The sequence below is a fragment of the Schistocerca americana genome, chromosome 8 (assembly GCF_021461395.2).
Source record: "Schistocerca americana isolate TAMUIC-IGC-003095 chromosome 8, iqSchAmer2.1, whole genome shotgun sequence".
Lineage (NCBI taxonomy): Eukaryota > Metazoa > Arthropoda > Insecta > Orthoptera > Acrididae > Schistocerca > Schistocerca americana.
In genome coordinates this window covers 20663725-20684695 of record NC_060126.1, presented here as the reverse complement: position 1 = coordinate 20684695, position 20971 = coordinate 20663725, and the positions used below count along the sequence as shown (strand labels likewise).

Sequence of the window (20971 nt, the reverse complement as noted above, 5' to 3'; positions counted from 1 at the left end):
GATCGGCCAAGTGCGTTTTCGAGTTCCCGCATGGTGAATGGGGCATTATAACTTTCACGATTCGAGGAGCGGAAGTTAGGTGGCCTAGCCTCCTCTGCCTGTTTGCGGGGGAGGAAGGCAGGGTTGTAATGAGCGGAGCTCGAAACCGCGGCGAAAAAGCGGCCGAAGGAATTGGAGACATCCTCAGGGGCCACAAGGACGTCATTCGCGACCTTCAAGCCAGAAACTGGTGAGTGGACCTTAGTGCCAGATAGCCGGCGCAGGCTACCCCAGACAACAGAAGAAGGAGTAAAACTGTTGAAGGTGCTTGTGAAAGCAGCCCAGCTGGCTTTCTTGCTTTCGTTGATAATACGACGACACTGAGCACGTAATCGTTTATAATTGATACAATTCGCCACTGTAGGGTGGCGTTTAAAGGTGCGTAAAGCACATCGACGAGCACGTAAAGCGTCTCTACATGCTGCAGGCCACCAGGGGACCGGTACACGACGTGGAGAAGAAGTAGGGTGAGGGATGGAATATTCAGCAGCAGCGAGAATGACTTCCGTGAGGTGTGCGACCTGACGATCGCAGCTTGTTAAGGTTTGATCCTGAAAGGTCGCCCTGGAAGAGAAGAGCCCCCAGTCTGCCTTGGAGATTGTCCAACCAGAGGAGCACGGGGAGGGAGTATGCTGCAGGACACAGGAAGTGGTCGCTCGAATATGTATCAGAAAGTGCATACCACTCAAACCGGCGTGAAAGTTGGGTCGTACATATAGAGAGGTCTAAATGGGAATAGGTGTGAGATGTGTCCGAAAGAAAAGTAGGGACGCCAGTATTGAGGCAGACAAGATAGAGCTGGTTGAAAAGGTCTGCTAACAGGGAGCCCCTCGGGCAGGATGCTGGAGAGCCCCAAAGGGGATGGTGGGCATTGAAGTCTCCAGTTAACAAAAATGGTGCAGGTAGCTGAGCAGTAAGTTGCATCATGTCTGCCCTGGTAACGGCAGATTACGATGGAGTGTAAACGGTACAAATGGAAAATGTAAAAGTGGGGAGAGTAATGCGAATGGCAACTGCCTGCAGGCCGGTGTGCAACGTGATGGGATCGTAGTAAATATCATCCTGGACCAGCAACATAACCCCTCCATGAGCTGGGATACCTACCACAGGGGGTACGTCAAAACGCACAGAGGTGTCGTGTGCCAAGGCAATTTGATCGCATGGGCGTAGCTTCGTTTCCTGGAGGGCTACGACGAGCGGACGGTGCAAGCGGAGCAGCAACTTCAAGTCCTCTCGGTTGGAGCGAATGCTGCGAATATTCCAGTGAATAAGTGCCATCGTGAGAAGAAAAGGAAGATGAAAGAAGGGGTCACCTCGAAGGCCGCTGAGGGCCTGGCTTCGAGCGAGCACTGCTGCCGCTATCAGTAGGCGGACAGTCGTCGTCCATTGGGTCTATAGGTTCATCGGCCATCGTGGGAAGATGGCCGGGAGGGGGAGCTTCCTCCGCCGGTGAACGGCCAGATGTTCGGCTACCAGCGGTACGGCCAGGCGAAACGGATGACGGCCTGAGGCGGCAACCGCTGGGTGGCGCAGGAGAAGAAATGCGCCGTGGCGGAGAAGGAGAACTGTGCTTCCTATGAGCCTTCTTGGAAGGACGTTTGGTGGAAGTACCGGTCGAAGGCTGGTAGGTCGAGGTACGTAGGAAGTCTGCACAGGACGGTTCCTTCTTGAAGGCCCATGCATCTGACTTCTGGGTCTTCGTCTTGGCAGAAGCTGATGGAGGTGCTTGTGTCTGAGGTGTGACGGGAGGAAGAGGAGACGTCGACCGGGCGATCTTAGCAATGGCCGAACGGACGACCGTGGTGCTGAAGGTCAGATCGCATGTCTGGGTTGCCACCTCCCGGGTAGTCCGAGGAGAGGCGAGGACAGTACTGTATTTCCCCGCTGGGAGCAGCGTGGGCTTCGTACTAGCCAATAGCTTGCGAGCAGCCGAGGTGGACACTTTCTCTTTGACCCGAATTTCTTGGATACAGCGTTCTTCCTTATAGACAGGACAGTCGCGGGAGGATGCGGCATTGTCACCCTGACAGTTCACAACGAGGAGACGGAGGTGGACAGTCACCCTCATGGGCATCCCTGCCACAAGTGACACATTTAGCAGCATTGGAACAAGACTGTCGAGTGTGATTGAAACGCTGACACTGGTAGCAGCGCGTAGGTGTCGGGACATAGGGGCGAACAGAAATAACCTCGTAGCTCGCCTTGATGCGCGATGGCAGCTTAACACTATCGAAGGTCAAGAAAAGTGTCCGGGTCGGTACAAGGTCATTGTTGACCTTTTTCATGACCCTATGGACAGCCGTCACACCCTGCTCAGCGAGGAATGATTGAATCTCCTCGTGAGTCAATCCGTCGAGGGAGCTAGTATAGACCACGCCACGAGACGAATTCAAAGTTCAGTGAGCCTCCACCCGCACAGGGAACGTGTACAGGAGTTTGGCCCGAAGCAGTTTTTGTGCCTGAAAGGCGCTCTCAGTTTCTAGTAATAAGGTACCGTTACGCAACCTGGTACAAGATTTGACAGATCCGGCTATGGCATCTACACCCTTCTGGATAACGAAAGGGTTGACAGAGGAAAAATCCTTTCCGTCCTCAGATCGAGAAACGACGAGGAATTGTGGGGCAGGCGGTAGTACTTTTGTCACAGGTGGCTGGTAACGTTTCCGTTTTTGGGCAGAAGTCGAGACAGATGGAGTGAAATCCATTGCAGAGGAATCCCCCACGATTGCCAGCGTCTCCGATGGCACGCTCCTTCCTTGTGGGGACCCTCTCAGAGGGCACTCCCGCCTTAGGTGAATGTTTACACCTCATGTCACACCTCCCGAGAAACAGACGGAGGGACCAATCGGCATGGTCAGAAGGTATCAGCTCAGGCAATCACCCCTCCCTGGGCCTGGCCTTTACCAGGGGGTACGTGCGTGCCTTACATGTCTACCCAGGGCGGGGAATTACGCGTTACCCCGTCACTGGCTACGCATGCGAACGTGTGGGTCGGCCTTCAGGCGCGCACAGGGAGGAACGAAGGAGAGAAAAAGAAGAGAGAGAGGGAGAGAGAGGACAGACTGTCTCAAACGCCGAGGAGAAGGCAATGAGGAGAAGGCAATGAGGAGAAGGCAATGAGGAGAAGGCAATGAGGAGAAGGCAATGAGGAGAAGGCAATGAGGAGAAGGCAATGAGGAGAAGGCAATGAGGAGAAGGCAATGAGGAGAAGGCAATGAGGAGAAGGCAATGAGGAGAAGGCAATGAGGAGAAGGCAATGAGGAGAAGGCAATGAGGAGAAGGCAATGAGGAGAAGACGAGGGAAAGAGTAAGGAAGACGAGGGAAAGAGTAAGGAAGACGAGGGAAAGAGTAAGGAAGACGAGGGAAAGAGTAAGGAAGACGAGGGAAAGAGTAAGGAAGACGAGGGAAAGAGTAAGGAAGACGAGGGAAAGAGTAAGGAAGACGAGGGAAAGAGTAAGGAAGACGAGGGAAAGAGTAAGGAAGACGAGGGAAAGAGTAAGGAAGACGAGGGAAAGAGTAAGGAAGACGAGGGAAAGAGTAAGGAAGACGAGGGAAAGAGTAAGGAAGACGAGGGAAAGAGTAAGGAAGACGAGGGAAAGAGTAAGGAAGACGAGGGAAAGAGTAAGGAAGACGAGGGAAAGAGTAAGGAAGACGAGGGAAAGAGTAAGGAAGACGAGGGAAAGAGTAAGGAAGACGAGGGAAAGAGTAAGGAAGACGAGGGAAAGAGTAAGGAAGACGAGGGAAAGAGTAAGGAAGACGAGGGAAAGAGTAAGGAAGACGAGGGAAAGAGTAAGGAAGACGAGGGAAAGAGTAAGGAAGACGAGGGAAAGAGTAAGGAAGACGAGGGAAAGAGTAAGGAAGACGAGGGAAAGAGTAAGGAAGACGAGGGAAAGAGTAAGGAAGACGAGGGAAAGAGTAAGGAAGACGAGGGAAAGAGTAAGGAAGACGAGGGAAAGAGTAAGGAAGACGAGGGAAAGAGTAAGGAAGACGAGGGAAAGAGTAAGGAAGACGAGGGAAAGAGTAAGGAAGACGAGGGAAAGAGTAAGGAAGACGAGGGAAAGAGTAAGGAAGACGAGGGAAAGAGTAAGGAAGACAAGGGAAAGAGTAAGGAAGACAAGGGAAAGAGTAAGGAAGACAAGGGAAAGAGTAAGGAAGACAAGGGAAAGAGTAAGGAAGACAAGGGAAAGAGTAAGGAAGACAGTGAGGTGGAAAAGAGCAAAGAAAGGAACCAACCGAAGGAAGGAAGGAACCAACCGAAGGAAGGAAGGAACCAACCGAAGGAAGGAAGGAACCAACCGAAGGAAGGAAGAAACGAGAAGTGAAAAAGCAAAATGACCGCAAATAGAGGTCGTGGAACCGTCCGTGTCCGGACGCAGGCGCTAACGACTTCCTGGAGGGGTGGGACTCCTTTTAGTCGCCTCTTACGACAGGCAGGAATACCTCGGGCCTATTCTAATCCCCGGACCCGCAGGTGGTGGGTTAGGACTCTGAAAGATCTATTCTTTCATGAGACTTGGAGTGTAGTGGTCTTTTTGGTCAATGAATGTGTGAGGATGGTCTTTTACAGATGGGGAGAATGCTTTGTGACTCCCTTACGCAGGGAGATGGATCGTAAATTAAGGACTATGCTCGAGGTCTTAGAAATATGTAGAGCACTGTTTGGTATAATTTGATGATTTAAGTGTTCGAGAATTAACTGTGAATGTTTGTACTGAATAGTCATCTATCCATGTTCGCAATGGTACTCGCAATGTAGAGAAGGGGTGGTTTAGCTACGATACAGAAACTGAGGAAACTTGCTGTCACATGATTCGCTGGTGTTGAAGTTAGAGTAATAATAAACATGAATCGTGATAGCGCAAACAATTTTAGAGTACATAGATGGTGTCTCTTCCATCCCATCCCTGCATTCATTAGCAGATAATGATTGACTGATATGGGTTGTTTGAGTTGGAGGGAAAATGTTTCGTGGATGGACGGCAACTTCTGTGGGTTCCCAGCAGGGAAACATTCCTCATATTGCACTCATGTACTTGATCACTGAGTCGAAAGGGGGTCGCATAGTCGTCAGCTATTACGTCTGTGTGAGGGACGAGTCTAAATGTATAGGTCGTCATTCGCTTTTGGACATCAGTTTGGAGACCTACGCCTATGCCGTAAAAGTCTTCTACTTTCGTTATGTTTTAAGTGGGTTTTTAGTTAAAATAAGATGTGTGGCGTGTTACGGTAGTTGCAGTAATAAAATTATTTACACCACGCGATGTCTAGTTTTCTGCGAGAGGTGTCCTAATGTTAATTTAGAACATGAGACAAACATGGAACTTATGGCAGAAAAACGAAATATTTGTTTTCTAACAAGCTTTTGTACAACTACAGTGTCTGAGACAACTAAACAGGACCAGAGGGAGGGTGTCATTGCGCCCAAATCGGTGCCTTTGTGACTTCTAATTCGTATGAGCTTTTGCAGTTCCTAATTTTCATCTGATGAGCTGCCTGATTTGAATGGACGTGGATCTGTAGTAGCCTACTTGTATCTAGTTTGGGGACGTACAAAATTGCGTGCATTTCCAGCGAATTGTTAAAACAGTCCAGTTACACTAATTCGTGTCGTTCTATTTCTACAGAGGTTGCTGAAGGTGGTGGATATGTCTTTCTACGACATTTGCTCAGTTCAGACTGAAATTGGACCCATCACACGCGCGAAGCTGCAGAAGTGGGATCAGTTTCACAACGTGTAGGGGGGGTCATTAAAACCATGTTGGAATTCTACTGTAGAAGCTAGGTTCGGGAAATATATGATCGACATGTGGGTGTGAGCGTATGCAAGTGTGTGTGTGAATGGACGTAATTTCTGACATGTAGCGTAACGATTGAGATCTTAGAAGATAGATGATGTCCTGATTGAGGTAATCAGAAGGAAAATACACACTACTGTCTGTCTTCACCTATAACTCAGCGGATGTATTGCGAAACCTCTGACATGGTCTCGAGACAGGGTGTGTTGTCAAAACTAATTAATTAATTAATTATCTAGCTGGGTGCGGTTTAATGGAGTCGCAAATACCGTGTGCATACCACGTTCCTCAGCCGAATCACTTTCAAACCTCAGTGATTTTATCGCGAGATTGCATCGTTGACTTAATGCACACACATTTCTATTATCACCATCATGGTATTTGTCCGGAAAACGCCACCTCATTCAAGGTAATGTCGTACCTCGATTAGTAAAGCAGTTATAGGTTTTAACATGGATACTTGCGGGCACCTGTAGAACCAAGAGCGCTTGTGAGTGTAACATGCACTAGTTGTTGGGATTGGAATTTTTTTCTTTAACATCTGGTTGGTTGTAGAAGGGACCAAACTGCACGGTCATCAGTCCCTCCGACCTTAGATTAACTAAAACCGATAAAATTCCACATCAGGAGAGGCAAAGACAACGTCCATAAAATGAGAAAAGGAAGGAAGGAAGGAAGGAAGGAAGGAAGGAAAATGGTGGAAGATGATGTGAGGGAAACAGTGACTAATGACAGGGGCGAGAAGGAAGAATCACGGGAGACAAGATAGGCGCTCAAGACTAACACACCCCTTAACAAAAGGAGTGGGAAGGCAGAGGGCCAGGGTGAACCACCAAGCCTAGTTGAAGCCAATCCAGTCAGGGAAAAGGGGGGGGGGGGAGTAAGGTAGCCTGCCATCCCGTCCTCTCACTGAAGAGGTGGAGGGTCCCCTCCTTAAATGAAGTGAAATCCCATCACGAATAAAACTTTAAATGAGATCTGTCGCTGAGGCATTGTTAGCCAACACCAGCAGTAGCGAGTCTGGAAAGCTACAAGTCTGCCATAGGGTGGTTAAGTTGGGGCAGTCCATTAAGATGTGATCCACAGTCAACATCGATCCCCAAAGACAGAGGGAGGGGGGGGGGGTCCTCATGACGGAGGAGGTAACTGATTCAAAGTAGTATGGCCATTGCATAGCCAGCAGAGGATGACAGGACTACAGAGGCCTTAAGAGATTCCTGTGAGGAGGACCTCCATGGCGTTTTAGAGTCCTTAATTGCCCTGAGCTTGTTCAGCGAAGCAAGAGTGCTCCATTCTGCATCCCAAAGGCCCAAAATGTAACTACGTAATGCCGAGCAAAGGTCTATTCCCGGAATAGCAAAAGCAAGAGGTGGCCTGGTAGTTGCTAATTTACCCAGTCCATCGGCAAGTTCATTGTCAGGAATCCCATCATGGCCTGGGGTCTAAAATACCACCGAGCATCCACGATGATTGAGGAGAGAAAGGGACTCCTGGATAGCAATAACCAATGGGTGGCGAGGGAAGCACTGGCGGATAGCGTGCAAACCACTCAATGAGTCACTACAGATAGTGAAGGATAATCCTGAGCAGGAGTGGATATGGTCCAGTGTGTGCAAGATGGCTACCGATTCCACAGTAAAAACACTATAGCCGTCTGGGAAGGAACGAAGTTCCGTGGATCGTGCATAGGTGTAAGCAAAACCAGTGCGACCAGCAACTACGAAGCTATCAGTACAAATCACTTCTGAACCCTGAGAAACACTGAGGAGGCAGGAGAACTGGTGGCGAAGAGCCAGTGGAGGGAGAGAATCCTTTGAATCGATTGAGGGATCAAGACAGAGCTGCATCATATAATACTGCACCAGCCATCCGAATGCAGAGCCCTGTTGGAGTTTATCAGAGTTAACTTTGCCCTCGTCTAGACGACCAAATAGCGAACCGATACTTAATACGTGTTGGGCGGCTTTCGTGATCAAGTGGAAATTTGGGAAGATTACGTACGGATGTGCGTTTGCGTTTGACTGTTATTCCCTCCCATGTAAATTGTTCAGTTGACTGCTTCTGCACATTTGGTGCCTTTATTTAGTTGAGGGAAGACCGATTGTTGTGTATGGGACACGTTTGCTTGTTCTCTAGACATGGGAAAGACTTTCGTTGACTTGTAAATTATAGGCGTGATTTGGATTCTGTTACATGATCGACATCGGTATTCGAGAGGGGACATATTCGTTTCCTCTATTTGGTTCTAGTTACTCCGTGGTTTACAGCACGCTGCACCTCGCTAAAGTTCGGTGTTTCTATACGAACAATTTATATTCTAAATCTTGGGAATTATGTTGTGCTAGGGATCGGTTGGATGCCGTCTAGTGCTCGATATTGAGAAGTACCGCCAAAGTGGTGTAATGTTATGGCGAAAACGTGTGTTCTTGTAATCCTGGCGTCTGGATGTCTGTAGAAAAGGAAGCAGGTTCGGATCAGAAAGACTAACACGTTTGTGGCAGAGGTGTAGCAATCACGAATTTTTAGGACAGTTCTGACGTGCTGTGCGCACCTGTCGGGCGTGGATGCCCTGGTGCTTAGAGGAGTATATACGATACTGTCTGTTGATGTAAAAGGGTTGATTTTGTGCGGTAGAGGAACGGAATTCTGTGTTTACTACATGGATACAGTACGCGTTGGATGTCTGTTTAAGTCTTTAATATTCAAGCTCCTGCCCTTGGTTGGAGAGCTCTGTAGATGAGTAAGAGTCTCTTTGACTATACCTATGAAACCTTTATTGGATTTAACTGTTCATGCAATATGGCTATCTGTGTAAAAATAAAATTATTGTGCTCTACAGAGTCATACGAGATACGATGTGTGTCGGGAGACAGATGCTTGTACATAATGGTTAGAACATCGTGGATGCAATATAAGTAGCCCAAGTTCTGTGAAAGCATATGATCAAGGAATGGATGAATGGATGGATGCTGCCAGTCATCTACCACTGTATAATTGGGACGTCTACAGACATGTCGGATAACTGAAATTGAATGCATTTTTGTCTTCTGTATGACTGTGCCTGGAATTATCTTTGTTCTAAATCCCCCTCCCTGCACCTCACACCTATGTTTAGTTCATCATAAAGAAAGCATTCTTTGTCTGTTTTCACGACTGTACGCAGGCTTTTATCTGTGTGACTGTTTAACGTTCGGGAGCGGTGTATTGTTAACGGAATGAGCAATTCGCCGCAAAGTGTGAATGAGGTAGGGTTCACTGGCTGGGAAAGACACAGTTTAGGTGCCCCGCTGGAGGTGCAGGGGAACAAAGTGAGCTGGGCTACTCAAGAGCCGACTAGACAATCGCTGGAGAGCAGGTGTAGGGTGTCCACGTCAGCAGCCTGGTCGGGGAGGTGAGGCGAGGCAAGTGGATGGCTGTTTAGATGGAGAGACGTGACCCACAGGCTGTCGGCGGCGCTCCGACGCTGGCTTTGTAAGGTGTGATGGAGCATTTGGGAGAGCAGTGTAGGTGAGTAAGACACTCTGCATATTTGACGACATGTATGGCACTTTGCAGGTTTAACTGTCCATGCAATTTTAGCGCTCTGTGTAAAATAACCGCTGAAAGCCCCGGAAAGAAAAGGTGAATGGTGCTTCGATACAGGCGGCATCTGTAATTCCGTGGGTTAATTCGGTAAGAGCCAACCAGAATGCTAGATTGATTCACATCGCTTGTGCTGGGATATAGCCGCCTCTACATAGCGGTGAGAACATTTGCGTATGTAGAGAGCAGGAACGGTAACACGTTAGGTGTGCGAGGAAGACTATATTCCGCGCTATTTTCGTAAACAGGTTCTGTTAGGGCAAGAATTTCCGTGCATACAAGCCGAGACATTTAGAAAGCGAGCGTTAACTACTTCTGGGACACTATACAATTCCCGAGAGGTCGACTTGGCTCTTTTCTTTTACAAAGCAATTTGATTTAAGAACGTTTTAGATGGCGAGTGACCACTCTGTGAGGTGTCAGTCACGCCAGGTAATTGAGTATGGTTGAACGCATGTGTCATGTCGCGCTTGCATGACTGCGCCTTGTGGTAAAGACATGCACTGGCCTGAGGTGTATCGCGTATGGGGGCTGCGCCTTTGAAATCTGTGAGGTCAGTATAATCCTTGTAACTCTACGAAACACATTCAGGCAGGAAATTCTGAACGAACTGCAGAAGCATCAACATTTAGTACACAACTGAACTTTATTCATTTACGTCCGTTCACATGTCTTCTAGAAAAATGCAAGTTGCTATTCGATATCCTTCAGCGACTCTATTGTTAACATTGTTGCTACAGTCTTCTGAGTAGGAGTAGAAGAGATTATTTTAACGAAATGTGTGAATGAGACTCAGGTTTCACTTGTGAATGGAAAGAAAATGATGGGTACACCTGGAAACAAAATAGGTGCTGATATTTCCTCGGATTCTTGAGAATTCTTAAAAAAGACAAAGTTGCCAAAACGTCTTGGAGGATATGAATATTTCGCTGTCGGTAACGTGTCTGCACGGATACCAGACTGCACGCCAGGGAACACGAGGTGTATTCCCAGCAGTGAGCTGCACGGCTGGCACCCGAGTGGTCCCGAGCAGCGCTCAGCAGCCCAGACCTGCCGTCGTTTTCTCTCGTTAACGCAATTAAATCACAGCACACAAGGGTACTTCCGCGAGTGTGAATTTCTGTTAGTGAACGGTGGCAGTACAGAGTTACGGACTACAGGGTATGCTGAGGGATTTTCAGAGGAAGTTCGTAAGTGAAAAATAATGGTTTGCGACAAAAACGGAAGAATTAGGACAGCTTTAGCATTGTAGACGAGCAAAGAAAACCTAATTATATAATTGTAGTTTAAAATGGCAACACAGATTTTCTCGTTTCCTTCCCTCCCCTCCACCCCAAACCCAAACACACACACACACACACACACACACACACACACACACACACACACACACACACACACAGAGAGAGAGAGAGAGAGAGAGAGAGAGAGAGAGAGAGAGAGAGAGAGAGAGAGAAAAGGTAGTGCCCTCCAAGATAGCGAGGCAAGTTTACGTCGCTCGCATGCTTGACAACAGCAACTCACCGACCGTGGGAGAAAATAGTGTATTATACAGCTTACTTATAACACTGTAACATGAAAGCTTGAATGCAGTGCGGCGTGGCGGAGGGTTTATGGCGACGTCGCAGCTCGCAGCCCACCTGCACGTGATCCCTGTCATCTATTCTTGTATCGTCGGTGTACGGGTACCGGAAAGAGTGGGTAACGTATATAGGCGCCCTCCAATTTCCAGATAATAATGGAAATATTTTCAATATTCTGTTGTTACTAGGAGTGCCTGTGTTGGAAAATATCAGTATGTATGTAGGTAGGTGTGTTTCTGATGGTTTATCTTCTCCCGTTTCTAAATCGCCACAATTTCGCTAGTCTCGAGATCATTTGCCTGGAATGGAAGTATCAGGATATGTACATTTAGGGGAGTGTGACAGGACGTGATTGATGTAAGTTAGCAAAAGACCTTTTCTATTTATGGCCACAGTAATAAAGAGAAATTGGAAATTTTGTATAAATGCGATTACATTTGAATGTCATTTAAGTTATTACAATTCTTACGTAGTGACACATTCCCGTCCAAGATGGAACGGGTTTTGAACATTTAACTGTACAGTCCGACCCAAAGCCAGAGACAGTCTCAGTCTTTCACTGAGGGGGCCCAGTGTAACCGACCGCACCTCACAGCTGTAAATGCGGCCGTATGCACCGTCGGGATGCTGAAGTGATTGGAGAAAGTGCTATCATTCTTCGCCAGACGTTACAGGGGGGGTCTATGTATTCATGGTGTAGAGACAAACGTCGCGTAATGTAGATACGAAGTCGCGAGATCGAGACTGCTCGCTGTTTTGTTTTGTAAATCGTATTTTTGTCTGTGGTAGTTACGTCTGATGGAATCTCAAAGATAATTCGCTTCACTGCCTAACCACCAGTAACAGCACAGTTTAGGGAGAAACCTCCAGGAACAGCAGGTAGTGGCTGCGTCAGGGTCAGGCAGTTTGCCGCCCAACACCCGCTGCCGACCGTGCTCCAGGCACCGACCGTCAGGCTAGTGGCTGTGGGTGTGGGTGTGCGTGTCAACTGACACTTATTTCAAGTTCTAGTATTTATGTTCGAGTTATGTATTGGATTTTGCGTGCTCGAACATTAATCCATTATGCCAAAACGTTAATTTGTTCTATTGTTTTACATGTAATTGGTATCTCCAGTTACAGAAAAGCTGTTCTGAAACAAGACGAAGCTGTACGGCGTCCCATTTTCGGGAAGTTCTCCTAATTAGCTATCAAAATGCACGAGATTATTGCCAAAGCACTAATCTACAAGAAACATCGCGAATAAAATAAAAACGTAATGTTAGTAAATGTGTATTCAGTTTGAAATAGAACGAAACACTTGCCATGTACACGATCATAGCGGATATACAGTTTTCCTTTTCTGCAGTATGCATATCTTTGTGTTTTACTCTGCAGGTAAAGTGAGCCCCTGCCTGTAGTTTTGTATCTGTGCTCACCCACCCTCATCTATTTTTTTCCTTGTAGTTCTCTGCATATCTGTGTTCATGTTTTCTTCGGGATGTGCTACAGCACTGTTATTCAGTGAGAGCTTTTCATTTAGATTAAAGATTTGGTATGTGCACTGTGTGTTTACCATGCAGGTATTAATCATCAACAAATTATGGCCAGCAGAATGTATCTTATCGCCCTACGAAATGTCCAATCGGCATTCTGTCCAATCGGCATTCTGTCCAATCGGCATTCTGTCCAATCGGCATTCTGTCCAATCGGCATTCTGTCCAATCGGCATTCTGTCCAATCGGCATTCTGTCCAATCGGCATTCTGTCCAATCGGCATTCTGTCCAATCGGCATTTTATTCTTCAAAGAGATGTGGCATTCTAGTAGGTGTTTTCTTTTTCTTTGCCTGTGAGTATATTTCAGAAAATCTCAAAGCTATGGTAATCTATAAATTTTGGCCACACGTACTGTTTTGTTATCCCACAATTTCACCACCAGAGCCTCGTTCTCTTTGCGAAAGATCTGTTGAACTCATTCACTTTGTTGCACCATATTTTTCGTATCAACCACAGGGTATGCTTTAGTTCACGTCTCATTGTGGATAGGCCTAATGCACCACTCTACTTTGTCCTACTGTTCTCCTTCAATAAGCTTCTTGACAAGTCAATAACTGTTCCGGCGTTAAGTCAAGCGCCGCAGCGCAGGTGGGGAAGGGTAGGCTAGAGATGGCTGCGAGAGGGCGTCAGCCAGTCGCACGCTGGCCTGGACAACGTGGCAGCAGCGGCCCTACCTGGGAAGGACAGAGCGGTGGCGGTGGCGGCCCAGTTGAATAGCAGCTCGGAGGTTAGGCACTTCTATAGCAGCGATTTAGGATTGTGTCTACTCAGGATTTATTTCATATGTCACCCTTCGCTTGCGACATCTGTGTGGTCGACAAATTGAAGTATTTTCTCTTTCCTTTTTGTAATGGAACTCAAATACAACTTGTTTGCACGTTTGATCTAGCGAACCGAGTACTTAGGATTCGTGGACTCCAGATATTCGACGACGAGCGTGCAGACATAATATTGTACAAGGTCCGATTTAACAACAACAAAAGTTCTAACCAGCAAGTATGAACCAAAAATGTTACATTTTTTACAACAGTTATCTTTCAGAACTTTCTGCAATGTTTCCGTTATCAGATATTTTATCTTCATTGGGTGGAATAATCAACCTTTAGCTTCATCTTCAACTTCATACCTCTCCATTTCTGCTAGAACTTTCTCCAACTGCCAGTCCGTGTGATGTTTCGTTCCCATTTTAATCGCGAAATAATTCTACATTGCCGTGAAGAAAATACCGTAAAATGTAATAAAAGCTTAGCCCAACAATGTAAATCGCGGTTTGTTGGTTGGTGTGTGTGTAAGACGTACGTACGTAAAAATCAACGAAGGAATGCTAATGTAACACTCCATTGTGCTATTATTAGGATAAGATGAACCGATATTGCAGTATTTCATGGAATCTGAAATACACTGAATGTTACAAGGACATCCAAAGTGATGTCGACAGAAGCAGAATGAGGCTTTACCTGTTGTGCCCTTGCACTGTGAGGTACTAGAAGTAGGAATGAAATATCTTATGTGGACGTTTCCTTAAGATATCCTTACTGATTTTCGATTTGGCTCGTCGTTCTGTCACGTCATCGTTAACGGCTGTTGCCTCGCAGTTCGTCTTGCTGAGGACGACTTTGTTTTTTAGGTGATGACATTATCCTGAGTTACTTAAGACGCACTGTATTAGTCTAACGTATTGCCGTAGTGGTGGCTAGAACAGGTGAACTGCAATGTGAAAGGCGAGATTAGTTCCAATTTCCACGTGGAATGACCTTCCTGGCTTCGAAGCCATGTATTGAAAATCGTGAAAATTTTTCAATGATACGGCACGTGAAATCTAATTTAGTAGCATACCTACGCGCCATCCAGGAAGTAACTATGTCAAAGTTGCCGAACGTGTTCTGTGTTGTTGCTAAGATTCAGTTTTACTACCAGCACGAAGAATTTTTTTTTTTTTTTTTTTTTTTTTTTTTTTTTTTTTTTTTTTTTTGTTTTAGGGCGCAAAACTTCTATGGTCATTAGCGCCCAGCCCGTGACATAGAAAACAGGAAAAAAACGAAATTTAAAATCAGCAGCAATGGGAACAAAATCATAAAATTTGAGTAACTAAAGGCAGAAGGAATGCTTAATAATCCACTATCGAAAGGGGTTGGTTGTCCCCCCAAAAAAAACTTCAAATGACTGACGTCATTTCACTGTCACTAATAAACTGTAGAACGCGGTCAGCTGAGCGCGTGTCATCTGCTAAAATCGACGGTAGATCAGGCGATAGCTGTAGACGGGAGCGTAACGGATTAAAATAGGGGCATTCAATTAAAAGGTGTCTGACCGTCCACAGCTGAGAGCAGTGGGGACAGAGTGGGGGAGGATCACCGCTTAAAAGATGTCGATGACTAAAAAGACAGTGCCCTATCCGGAGTCGGGCTAAAATTACCTCCTCCCGACGACGCGTTCGGGAGGAAGAGGTCCAAGCGCAAGGAAGGGCTTTCACTTCCCGCAATTTATTGTGGGGAAGTGTTGACCAATGCGCATGCCATAAATGAGCAGCTTGGCGACATAGAACGCTCCGTAGATCGGTAAACGGAAGAGACTGAATAGCTGGCCGAGGAAGAGAGACTGCAGCCTTGGCCGCTATATCGGCCGCCTCGTTTCCACAGATACCAGCGTGTCCCGGGAGCCAGAGGAACGCCACCGAGACGCCCCCCAGGTGGAGCAAGCGCAGACAGTCCTGAATCCGGTGGACCAGAGGGTGCACAGGGTAAAGAGCTTGGAGACTTAGGAGAGAGCTGAGAGAATCTGAGCAGATTACGTACTGTATCCGCTGATGGCGGCGGATGTAGTGGACAGCCTGGAGAACAGCGTAAAGCTCCGCAGTATAAACCGAACACTGGTCGGGAAGCCGAAAGTTATTTGGGGTGTCGCCAACAATATAGGCACTCCCTACACCTAACGATGTTTTCGAGCCATCGGTGTAAATAAATGTGGCTTCCGTCATTTGTGCACATAGAGCAGCAAATGCCCGACGGTAAACAAGTGTAGGGGTACCATCCTTGGGAAATTGACATAGGTCTCTAAGCAAGTTGATCCGGGGACGGAGCCAAGGCGGTGCTGTACCCCAAGTTGTCAAGAAGGTTTTAGGAAAGCGGAAGGAAAGAGAATGGAGCAGTTGACGGAAGCGGACTCCCGGGGGTAGTAGGGAGGAGGAGCGGCCTGCATACCCGACATCAAAGGAGGCGTCGAAGAGAAGGTCATGCGCTGGATTAGCAGGCATGGAAGACAGATGGCTAGCATAACGACTCAGAAGGACTGCCCGCCGATTGGACAGCGGAGGTTCAGCAGTCTCAGCATAAAGGCTTTCCACAGGGCTGGTGTAAAAAGCTCCAGATACTAAACGTAATCCACGGTGGTGGATAGAGTCGAGACGCCGAAGAATAGACGGCCGAGCAGAGGAGTAGACTATGCTTCCATAATCCAATTTCGAGCGCACTAAGGCGCGATAGAGGCGGAGAAGGACCACTCGGTCCGCTCCCCAAGAGGTACCATTCAGGACACGGAGGGCGTTAAGCGAACGCAGACAGCGAGCCGAAAGATAGGAAACGTGGGAGGACCAGCACAGTTTTCTGTCAAACATAAGACCCAAGAATTTAGCGACGTCGGAAAACGGAAGGTTGACAGGACCTAGATGTAAGGAGGGCGGAAGAAACTCCTTACGTCGCCAAAAATTTACACAAACGGTCTTACTGGGTGAGAAACGGAAGCCGGTTTCGATGCTCCACGAGTGGAGGCGATCGAGGCATCCTTGAAGACGTCTTTCAAGAAGGCTGGTCCGTTGAGAGCTGTAGTAGATCGCAAAATCGTCCACAAAGAGGGAGCCCGAGACATCAGGAAGGAGACAATCCATAATTGGATTAATGGCGATGGCAAACAGTACAACACTCAGCACAGAGCCCTGGGGTACCCCGTTTTCTTGGGAGAAAGTACGGGAGAGAGTAGTGTTCACCCGCACCCTAAATGTGCGCTCTGCCATAAATTCGCGAAGAAAAAGGGGCAGCCGGCCTCGAAAGCCCCAAGAGAACAGTGTGCGGAGAATGCCTGTCCTCCAACAGGTATCGTATGCTCTCTCCAGATCAAAAAATATTGCTACCGTTTGGCGTTTCCGGAGAAAATTGTTCATGATATAAGTGGAGAGAGCAACAAGATGGTCAACGGCAGAACGATGCTTTCGGAATCCGCATTGGGCTGGTGTTAAAAGACTGCGGGACTCCAGCCACCAAGCTAAACGGTAATTCACCATACGCTCCAAAACCTTACAGACACTACTCGTGAGAGAAATGGGGCGATAGCTAGAGGGGAGATGTTTGTCCTTTCCAGGTTTCGGAACGGGAACGACAATAGCTTCCCGCCATCGCCTGGGAAAGGTACTGTCGGTCCAAATTCGATTATAAAGGCGAAGGAGGTAACGCAGGCTATGGGTTGATAAATGCAGCAACATTTGGACATGGATACCATCCGGTCCTGGGGCGGAGGAGCGAGAAGAAGAGAGTGCATGTTGGAGTTCGCGCATGGAGAAAACAGTATTGTAGCTTTCGCGATTGTGAGAGGAGAAAGCAAGATGTCGCACTTCCGCTGCACGTTTCTTCGGGAGAAACGCTGGCGGGTAATTTGAAGAGCTCGAAATCTCAGCAAAGTGCTGACCCAATGAGTTAGAAATTGCGACGGGGTCCACTAAGGTATCATGCGCGACAGTGAGCCCAGAGACCGGGGAGAAACTAGGCGCGCCTGAGAACCGTCGAAGCCGACTCCAAACGTCCGAGGAGGGAGTGAAGTTGTTAAATGAGCTAATAAAGTATTTCCAGCTTGCCTTCTTGCTATCGCGGATGACGCGACGGCATCGCGCACGGAGCTGCTTATATCGGATACAGTTGGCCAAAGTTGGATGGTGACGGAAAATGCGAAGAGCACGTCGCCGCTCACGTATTGCGTCACGGCATGCCTCGTTCCACCAAGGAACTGGAGGGCGCCGGGGCAATTCGGAGGTGCGTGGTATTGAACGTTCTGCAGCTGTGAGAATAACGTCGGTAAAATGTGTTACCTCATCGTCGACGCTGGGAAAGCGACGGTCATCGAATGTCGCAAGAGACGAAAAAAGTGTCCAATCGGCTTGGGCAAACTTCCAGCGTCGCGAGCGCATATATGGCAGTTGAGGCTGCAGTCGAAGAACACATGGAAAGTGGTCACTCGAGTGTGTATCATCAAGGGCGAACCATTCGAGGCGCCGAGCTAGCGAAACAGTACCGACCGCAAGGTCCAAATGAGATAATTTTGCCGTGGAGGCAGACAAAAATGTGGGGACCCCAGTGTTGAGGCAGACTAGATCCGCTTGGTGGAAGACGTCTAGCAATAGTGAGCCACGTGGACAAGGATGTGGAGATCCCCAAAGCGGGTGGTGGGCATTGAAGTCCCCAACCAGCAAATAGGGGGGTGGAAGCTGATCAAGAAGATGAAGGAGATCAGCTCGTGCCAGTGGTGTAGACGATGGAATGTATACCGTACAAAGAGAGAACGTGTATCCAGAAAGGGAAAGACGGACGGCGACAGCTTGGAAGGAAGTGTTTAAGGGGATTGGGTGATAATGGAGAGTATCATGGAGCAGAATCATTAGTCCTCCATGGGCTGGAGTGCCTTCAACAGAGGGGAGGTCATATCGGATGGACTGAAAATGAGGGAGAACAAAGCGGTCACGGGGACGCAGCTTTGTTTCCTGAAGACAGAAGATGACCGGCGAGTAGGATCGTAAGAGGATCGACAATTCATCCCGATTGGCGCGAATGCCGCGGATATTCCAGTGGATAATGGACATAGGGTGAACAGAAAATGGAGGAACGTGACCAAGGGTGCTGTCAACTCAACGACTGCTCAGAGCTTGCGACCGACAGCATGGAATGGCAATTAGTCGAAGGCATAAGATCCTGATCCATAGGTTGGTCAGGAGCAGCTTCTGCCACCAACGATCGGCCAGTTGACCGGCCACCAGCAGTGCGCCTCGGCGACACAGAAGATGGCCGAGGGCGATTTCCGCCAGGTGGTGCTGTAGATGGGACACGCCTTGGCGGAGAAGGAGAGGAACTGTGTTTCTTCGTAGCCTTCTTAGAAGTATGATGTTTAGATGAAGGAGGAACCGATGGTTGTGAAGTTGCGGTACGTAAAAACTCTTCACGAGAATGCTCTTTTTTCGAAGACTTGGCGTCTGACTTTTGGGCTCGAGATTTAACAGAACCCGATGAAGGGTGAGCCATAGAGTGGGCAGGCGAAAGGGGTGAGGTTGAACGGGCGATCTTTGCGCTGGCCGATCTGACGACCGTGGTACTAAAGGTGAAGTCGCAAGTCTGCGTGGCCGCCTCCTTTGTTGGTCGAGGAGAAGCAAGGACAGCGCTGTATTTACCTTTCTGAGGCACGGTGGGCTGTCGACTGGCGAGTAGCTTTCGAGCAGCAAAGGTCGACACCTTTTCCTTCACTCTTATTTCCTGGATGAGCTTTTCATCCTTAAAAACAGGGCAATCTCGAGAGGAGGCAGCGTGGTCACCCATACAGTTGATGCAGCGAGGGGATGGAGGTGGACAAGCACCCTCATGGGCATCCTTGCCACAAGTAACACATTTGGCCGGATTGGAACAGGACTGGCTGGTATGATTGAAGCGCTGACATCGATAGCAACGCGTAGGGTTTGGGACATAAGGGCGAACGGAAATTATCTCATAGCCTGCTTTGATTTTTGATGGGAGTTGAACTTTGTCAAATGTCAAGAAGACAGTGCGGGTTGGAATGATGTTCGAATCAACCCTTTTCATAACCCGATGAACAGCTGTGACGCCCTGGTCAGACAGGTAATGCTGAATTTCTTCGTCAGACAATCCATCGAGGGAGCGCGTATAAACGACTCCACGCGAGGAATTTAAGGTACGGTGCGGTTCCACCCGGACAGGGAAGGTGTGGAGCAGAGAAGTACGCAGCAATTTTTGAGCCTGGAGGGCACTGTGTGTTTCTAACAACAGGGTGCCGTTCCGTAATCTGGAACAAGACTTTACAGGACCCGCAATTGCGTCGACACCTTTCTGTATAATGAAAGGGTTGACCGTGGAAAAGTCGTGACCTTCGTCAGACCGAGAAACAACAAGGAACTGTGGCAACGATGGAAGAACAGTCTGTGGCTGAGACTCAGTGAACTTACGTTTGTGAGCAGACATAGTGGAAGGTGAGGAAACCATTGCGGAAGAATCCCCCATGATTACCGGCGTCTCCGATGGCGCGCTCCTCCCTTGTGGGGGCCCTCGCCGAGGGCACACCCGCCTTAGGTGATTGTTCACACCTCAGGTCACACCTCCCGACAAACGGACGGAGGGACCAATCGGCACTTTCGGAAGGTATCAGCTCGGGTAATCACCCCTCCCTGGGCCTGGCCGTTACCAGGGGGTACGTACGTGTCCTACCTGTCTACCCGGGGCGGGGAATTACGCGTTACCCCGTCACCGGCTACGCATGGAAGTGCGTGGGTCGGCCTTCAGACACGCACAGGGAGGAAAGAAGAGAAAGGGAAAGGAAAGAAGAAGGGGTCTCAAACGCCGTAGCGGAGAAAAGGGCAAGGAGAAGAGGGAAGGAAAAGAGAAGGACAGAGGAAGGACGAGGACTGGCAAGTGTAAGAACAAGGAATTTGGAACAGTTTCGAGCGTCCGTCTCCGGACGTAGGCACAAACCATACTCCCAGAGGGGGAGAAAGGAAGGAAAGAGACAGAGGTGAGGGGGGGGGGGGCGAAGATTGGGGACGGGGAGGGATGCGGAAAGGGAAGGGAAGGTATGCAGCCCGGAAAAGGAAGGAGGGCCACATTAGCTCGGGGTCCCGTGCTCGCTACGCACGTGTCCACAAAAGAGTTGTGGACCCCCTGGGGGGAGCACGAAGAATGACAGCTAATGCAAATCGGTGCAAATAGAGTGTAAAACCGCCAGAAGATGGAAGGAGTACTTCTACCGCCTCCAACTGATGAAACCGAAGTACAGTTCTTTTTCAAGTCTGACCACTTCAGTGTCCGAACAACCACCACCACCACCACCACCACCACCACCACCACCACCACCACATAGGATGGTATACAAACAAATCGAATAGCTTAAGAAGGAAAGCCCAGGTGAAACAGAATACACGTCGGTAGTGGTTAATAACGTGCGTCTTAAGACGCCGTTGCCGTGGGCCGGGATATCAGAGCTGTGTGTCCCTGAGTTTTACTCCCGTTTCTGTAACTATTTGAGGCAGAGCGTATTTACTTACAATACTCCGGCCCACCAACTGCAAATTAAATACAATAAATAACGAAGTTATTTCTGTTTTGTGCCTTAAGAGCACTGAATACTGAAAGATCATTGACTCGACAGGAGTATAACCTATGGAACACTCCAAAAT

At 48.3% G+C, this 20971-nt stretch overlaps 1 protein-coding gene across 1 annotated transcript in view; it reads left to right on the top strand.

Moving 5' to 3' along the window:
• The window catches only part of LOC124544899 (axoneme-associated protein mst101(2)-like), a 123515-nt gene extending 102835 nt beyond the window's left edge, over window positions 1–20680 (top strand). The window contains exons 4-5 of the mRNA XM_047123631.1: window positions 3335–4207; window positions 20598–20680. Coding sequence (XP_046979587.1) covers window positions 3335–4207; window positions 20598–20680 — 956 coding nt within the window. The remainder of the gene's footprint in view (window positions 1–3334; window positions 4208–20597) is intronic.
• The last annotated feature ends 291 nt before the right edge of the window (window positions 20681–20971 follow it).